The 7,901-nt window shown below is 33.9% G+C and overlaps 1 protein-coding gene across 1 annotated transcript; it reads right to left on the reverse strand.

The window, feature by feature from the left end:
• Nucleotides 1-7,052: 7,052 nt before the first annotated feature.
• Nucleotides 7,053-7,901, reverse strand: LOC133304085 (AT-rich interactive domain-containing protein 2). The gene has a single exon (XM_061504053.1). It carries the CDS (start codon nucleotides 7,899-7,901, stop codon nucleotides 7,053-7,055), a length of 849 nt encoding a protein of 282 aa, XP_061360037.1.

Raw genomic sequence — 7,901 nt, forward strand, 5'->3', positions numbered from 1 at the left:
TCAGCCAATGTTTTCGTTTGGGCAATAAGTTTTCTTATGTTACTGCATATGAGTCAGCTTTCATGCAGACACAAGTATACGTGAATGCTATCATATTTTTTTTAAAAAAAAACTCAAATTTTGATTTCTTTATTGGATGGAAAACAGTTTCTCCTACAACAGGAGAAACTATTTTCTCTATGATAAATTGACTGCGCCCATTTGTAGTATGTTCGAGTGTAGGGCTATAAAAGTTGCATGCTTATACATTCGGCCACATTTGACTTTGGATTCATGCCCTTTACTCTATTAGTACCATATAATTTCCTCCCATATTGATATTCATATACACTATTGAGTATATACCCAGCCTCTTCCTCACCATAATCATCCAACAAGACACCTCCATTAAACACTCACCAAATTTAACTCTATCATCCACTAAACCACACCCAGTGAACTTACTGCCGGCAACATTCTTTACCCATGTCTCTAAAGTGCTTATTATAAACCCCTTCAACATAGGAACTGACCTTCATAGTCAACTCATATTCTGTAAAGAACTATTTGTATTCAGAATTGATTGGTTTGGGTGTATCGAATATTTGGAGATGGTGATTGATGTTTAGGTTTGTAGGCTACACAAACCCATGTTGTGGACCAAGAACCTGACCTACTCTTGGTTGGTAATCCCATCAATACTCGAAGAAGAATCCACTTGAGGAGGAGTTAACGATTGTAGAACTCACATCTGACTAGGAGATTGTTGAGAACTCACATAGAACAGTGACCAAATTGCCATTGTTCATGAAACTATTGACCAGAATGTCACGCGAAAAATAATTTTTTTTGGAATGCCACGCACCCTAATTCGCTACACATAGCAGTGGAGTATGTGTGCTGATGCGACACGTTTCTGTTGGCCATGTAATTCGCTACAGATACCAGCAAATTATGTGGTCAAATGCCAGTCCTTGCTCAGACTGTGGCAGGACACATGTCAACACCTCACATGATTCATTGTACCAGATAGTTCACTTCCGCATTGTTATGGGGTGACACATTCTCATCTTCCGGATTAACCAGCGGCTCCATGTTTATGTCAATGGAGTCAATGGATGGTAAAGAAAGTTAACTGCTTGATTGTCCACCGTAGTTCACTTCCGCATATAATTCAATAAATCTGGACTCTCCATGTTCGGATGTGCTTACATCTACTACTAACGCTACATCTTCATCCTCAACAATTTCCACACTAACTCACTACACGGGGTTACCCGAGGCACATCTAGCAGTCAATCGAGAAAAAGATTGACCTCGTTATAATCTCAACTTCTTGTATATTATCTTCTTCAGCTCGTGAAGATTGCATGTTGGGCTCATGCGAAACATTTTTGCATCACCTTCAAAAACTTGACCATTCGGTCAAAAATATTTCCTCCCACTATAATAAACGGTGGCGATTAAATCATTCCTACTGTCACTCATTATGCAAAAGTAGAAAAAAAACAACCAAGGATGAAACAATCGAAATAAATCTTTATATATAAAAGGAAATTTTAAGTGTGGACGCACCAGAAAAGGAAATGTGGGTGGGGATTATATACTACGAAATTCGCTAGACTACATAGCGAATTACCCAAACAAATTTCGTTGTGCCCCCTAGCGAATTCCTAGGGGGATGACATGTGTCCTTTTATGTCAGAGCCACATGTACTTCGCTATGAGTCACAGCGAATTATACACGTGTACTTCGTTACCTGGTATAGCGAATTATGTGGGGTGCTGACACATGTCCTGCCACAGTTTGAGCAAGGATTGACATTTGACCACGTAATTCGCTGGCACATGTAGCGAATTACGTGGCCAACAGAAACGTGCCACATCAACACACATACTCCGCTGCTATGTGTAGCAAATTAGGGTGCGTGGCATTTCAAAATTTTTTACTGTTCGCGTGATATTCTGGTCAATAGTTTCATGAACAGTGACAATTCAGTCACTGTTCCAAGAATTCAAGTATGAATAATTAAAAAATCTGACATTAGAAAGAAATAGGCTAAGCATGAACATATAAGTGAAAGTACCATAAATCCAATACCTTAAACTTTTTGATTAAGATATGGTACCTAATAACTTAAATTTGTTGGGACATCGGTCCCTCAAATATTGTGGAAGCAAATCATAAATCGATGCTCGGACTTAAGACCTCGGCCTTTAGTCACCAGGCCATCTATATATCAAATTCAAATCCACAAACTTTTAATCATGCTATAAAGTTTCCATTTTTATTCCCCACCACCGCCAAAAAAAATGAGAAAAAAAAATGCAGAAGAAATGAAGCAAAACTGGGTCATTCAAGGTGAGAATTGAGACAACGAACCGATTGAGAATCATGGGTTGTAGCTTTTGGAAAGATAAAGCTTTGTGCTTTCTTTCTCTCTCTATTTCTAAACCCGTAGATGTATAAAGAGAACGTGTATTGGGAAAATATTTTCACTAAATATGTATTGAGCACTCGGTATATTTTTTATTAAAGGATAATGATCCGTTTACAATTTTTTTTTTTTATAAATTACACTAAGTATGATCTCGATCATGTACTCTTGATTGAAATAAGTCATACTTAATATAGTTTGTAAACAAAAAGTTTGTAAATATAACTTTGGGAAAAAAGTTTCCGATGTTATCTTAGATAACTTTATCTAATGTTCATCGAAACAACGTCATTTTGGGGTTGAAAAATTAAAAAATTAGAGTGATAGAGACTATTATAACCCTGAAATAAATTAAAATTACAAAAATACCATGATTTCCGTCCCAAAACGACGTCGTTTTGATGAACATTAGATAAATTTATCTAAAGTAACATGAGAAAAAACAAACCCTATAACTTTTCACTTTATTAAATATTAAAAAAATAATATTTATATTAATTCTACTTTTATGATTATGGTATTTACTTAGTATGTACCGAGCATTTGGTATATTTTTTACTAAATATAAAACTAAATATAAAAAAAAAAATTATATTATTTACCCCATAACTACCGAAAATATGCTTGTGTTTTGGGTGTCCCGGGCTTTGTTTCTGTGTCCAAAAATATCTTAAATTGAGTGGTAGAAGCACGTTGTTGGGTATAGAAACGGAGGGTACCCTTTTTAGAAAAATAATTATATCAATGTATGTGTTTCCTCTTCCATCAATCAAAAATCAAAATCTATTATGTTTGCATTCATAATATATTATTTGTCTTTCAACATCATAATATATTATGAGTGATGTTTATCTTATTTTATATAAGATAAATAATTTTTCTACACACACAAAAAAGAATTGGGTCTCATCACTCTTTTTTTCTCTCTCCTTTTTTTAATGGATCCCACTTGTAATTTTATTTTTATAACATGAGATAACGATTTCCCTACAACATAAAAAAATATTTCTCATATATTATTCAACATCATTTCTCTTCCATATATTAAGCCGCCCTGTCAAGAAAAATTCTTACGCTAATATAATTAAGGGGATGAATTTTCTTATGTTGCACTTGATAACACCATTTTCCAGCAGATACAAACGTATGCGGGTCCCATCATTTATCATTAAAGAAAATAAAAAATAAAAAACTCAAAAATCAATCTCTTTCTGCAGGAGTTACCGTTCACATTCCTGCGGATGGAAAATAATATTTCCGTATAATTAAACATGACACAACTTGAATATGCTCCGCATTTTAATTGTAAAATACTTTACAATAAAATCTATGTGGATGAGTGCATTGGTCATATTTGGTATGTATGAGTAGTATAAGAGACTTGATAAATTTTAATATTATGCCTGCATGTGACTTTGTGTAAGATATTATATTATATAGGATTATAATTATATAAATGGTGATACACTAAAAGTTAACATTATAAATATATTATTTACTGAAAAATTATTATATTTATTTAAATTTATTACGTTATAGTAATACGTATAATATTTTATTATAAAGTAAACTACTTATATGTATAACGTTAAATTTATTACGTTATATTTATACACATATATAAAGGTGGATCAAAATAGATTGAACCAATATTATAAGAATCGGATCAACTCGGTCGAGTCAACCTGAAAATCGGTGAACCGATCATATAATCGATCTGGTTTTTATATTTGATCGGCCATGTAATGGAACCGGTGCGACCCGGTCGGTTTTTGTAAAAATTGGTGACCCGATCCGGTTCATAAAAAAAATGGTTTATTCTCATCAATTGATGCTTTTCTTTTTTCACTCACACACACAAATGATTTGTTTTCTTTTGAAATATTTGAGTGATCTGTTGCTTATTCATTTACATAGGTTATGTACCTACAATAGTAATATATTATCTTGGTTACGTAATATGCAGAGAATTTTAATTTGAAGATGTCGTCTAATGAACCTAAAGCACCAGTATCACAAGTATTATATGTTTGATTGATCTTTTGTTGGACAATGATGTGTAATTTATTATTTTTCATATTAAAATATTTAAAATTGATATCATTTTTTTACTGGTTGAGTATATTTATAGTTTTTTTATATAAATTATAGATTTACATATACTTACTGAGTTATACGATTGAATCAGTAATCCAATACCTCAACCGGATCAATAACCATGCCCGATTAAATAACATTGGGCTGAACACATTACGAGACTGAGTTCATCTGCCGAGCTTTATTAATCAAATATGCAACAATGTTGAACAATTGGTTCTGAACTTAATTTTTCATTCCATGACTCATGATGATGGTATTATTTGGAAAGGAGTTTCAGGGCACATCTGGTTGATTTTTAACATTGTGAGAATTGTTTGATGAGGAGGATATTCTTACTATCAAAAATTTTCACTACTAACTTGTTACTTATCTAATCACCATTGAATCAAAGAGAGAGAATGCTAAAAAGTTTTTGAAAAGAGAGAAAATATTGATCCAATGATAATTAAATAAATAGTGAATTGGTAGTGAAAATTTTTGGTAGTAAGAATATCCCTCCTTTTATGAAGATCTATGTAGCACCGATACGACACGCGACACTTGACACGACACGACACGACACTCTGACACGTCAATCCTAAAAAATTATGGATTTCGACACGTTGAGACACATTTTAATATTAAATAATATTTTTAATTTATATAGTGTATATTTTATTTAATATTTAATAATTTAACAAAAAAATGAAACTAAATTAATAATACCCATCAACACGTTATAAAGATGGAAGCTTTAATAAAAAAAATAAGAACTGGGATGAGAGAGATATAATATCAGATATAGAAATCAAATCATATTAGAGAGATCAGAGAGAAGAAGATACAACAAGAGCGTGATAGGAATTGACAACAATGATACTGAGATGATCTCTTATCTACTTAAGGGGAAAAAAGACAAAATGATAAAATTGATATGATCAGGTGGAAGCTTTATTAATATATTTTAACTTTTAAAAAAATAAATTTTTAAAAAAATAAAATAAAAAAAATTACGAAAATGCCATTTGACCGTGTCAGACACGGTCAAATTCGCGTGTTGGAATGGTCAACGTGTCAGAAAAAGTCAACCACGTGTCCGACACCGTGTCGGAGCGTGTCGCCGTGTCGGAGCGTGTCGGACCCGACTCTTCCTGTTTTTACAAGTGTCCGTGCCTCCTTGATGAAGATACATTCTCAAGAAATTTGTATTCTTATATTTGATTTGAAGATAATTTTCTTATGAATGTATGATAATATTTATTAAGAGATGAAGCAAGTCCAATTTAAGGTAGGTGGAGTGGCTAGGTTGTGTAAAAGGAAAGCACAATGTTTCAAGACACACATGTTCATGGTTTAATCAAATCTAGGCGAGTTGATCCACCAACTCACCTTAAAAATTTTAATCAACCTATTCTACAGGCTATAATCAAGACTTTATTTCATCTATGAGAACTTTTCTGTGCATTGGATGTACTAACATCCTTTTCAAAAAAAGGAAAAAAAAAGTGAACAGTCAAAGGAAAATAGGAAAAAACATTTGGATTGAATTGAAATAAAAATTTCTTTTATATAGAAAGAAGATGCACCGTGGAGAATTTTTAAAGTGAACCGAAAACACTTGCATTCGGTGCTCCATTTTCCCAAAACAGGAATATTTTTATGACATTTCCATCTATATTATTTTATTTATTTACTTTCATGTGCTGATATTTTTATTTTTAATTTTGGGAAAGGTGAAAGTGCACCCGAAGCACCAAAAATACCCTCCAAGGGGAGTATAAAAAAAGAGAAATCCCCCATCTGGACCAACCGTTACTTTGGAGCACGGGCTAGCCTAGTAAAATCACCACTAATGGAGAAGCACGGAGGATATGTACATTCATAAATGATTTTAACAATTTTAGGATGAATATGAAGAAGATATAGATAACTACTCAATAATTATATTCATGCTTTGTTATGTGTGGACAAATTAAATGATTTTAGTACCAACCATCTCACACCCCGGCTGAGTCAAAACAACCTAGAACCTAGAATTACTTGGCATAAAAAAGGTATTAGACAAACCTACAAATACCTGAGTCAAAACAATTTACATTGAAAGAAACATGCAGAAAGAAAATCACATCAGATGAAAGGCCAAAATTTAAATTCCACTTTGCTGTATTCATTGAAGATCCTCTACAATAAAATGTTGCTATAATTCCTGATGCTGTTGTTGTAACTTTTCAAAGTAACTTTTGTGATCAAAACCAGGTGAAAATAACAAATAAAATGAGCAATTAAAAGTGCCTGTGCCTATCAATGTGAACAGACAAATGTTATGTCTCAAAATTGGAAAAAGCAACTCTAACTCATGTGATGTCAGAAATTCATAGTTAGCTGCATCCATCACCAAAAGACATCATTTCTCATCTCTCTGGAATTGAGCCACACCAAACCCATCATCTTTTAAGTCCAAATCTTTTTTACTCATCAAAAGAAATGATGATTCTGATATTCTAAGCAAGGAGAGAAAGATCCATTCTCAATGAAGCTCATGATTTGGACTTACATTCACTTTCTATCTTCCCTCTGTCTCTGGCTTTTGGGGGGCAATAAGGTGGAGCTACGTGATTTATGTCCAAAAACCTTCCTCGATGGTCCAAATTCCGATCCATCATCATCACTGTCAATGTCATTTAGAGTATGCCTATTCTGGTATCCTCTGCGCTGCAAAATAAAGACATTGAAGTAGTAGCTAACTAAATCTTCCCTGCTCTTCATGGGAAATGCTTTAAAAATATGATCCCAGAAACATCTTTCAAGTGAAGGAGGGTTTGATTTCACCACATCTTTGAACTTCTTCTCTTCTTCCCGTGTCCACAAACGCCTAACTTCTTCACCTACCTTATGTAAATTCCACTTGTAAAAAGCCTCACCCAATTCCAACTTCAGTTTAGTCCTTTTATGAACAATGTGGAACCGCACACACTCAACAGAACCTTGTACTTGGCAGCCACATGAATCTCCTCTTCCCTTTCCAATGGGTTGCCGTTGCCTTTCAAAAAAACGTTTGGAATTTACATTTTCTGTTGGCCATATTTGTGTCCCCAACCACTTAGAATCACTCTCATAAGTCATGCCAGTCCATTGTGGCACTTCAGCTTGGTGGGCTGGCCCCAAAGGGATAGGCACTTTGGCACTTCTATCAAGACTTGAGCGTGCAGTACATGAATCAAGTGACTTTTTCACAGCACTAACTTCAGTATGAGGACTTTGGATTCTCTCCAAACCTCTCTGTGTTCCTGAAGAGACTCCATTAGTTGAAGATTTTCCAACTAAATGCCTCTTGTCACGTTTCAACCTCTTTCTAAGATTGTAGGTTAGGCCTTGGTGACCATCATCATACAAGGAAGGATGCAT

Source organism: Gastrolobium bilobum, unplaced genomic scaffold, assembly GCF_033153095.1.
Source record: "Gastrolobium bilobum isolate Gb01-03AN ecotype WA unplaced genomic scaffold, APGP_CSIRO_Gbil_v1 utg646, whole genome shotgun sequence".
NCBI lineage: Eukaryota > Viridiplantae > Streptophyta > Magnoliopsida > Fabales > Fabaceae > Gastrolobium > Gastrolobium bilobum.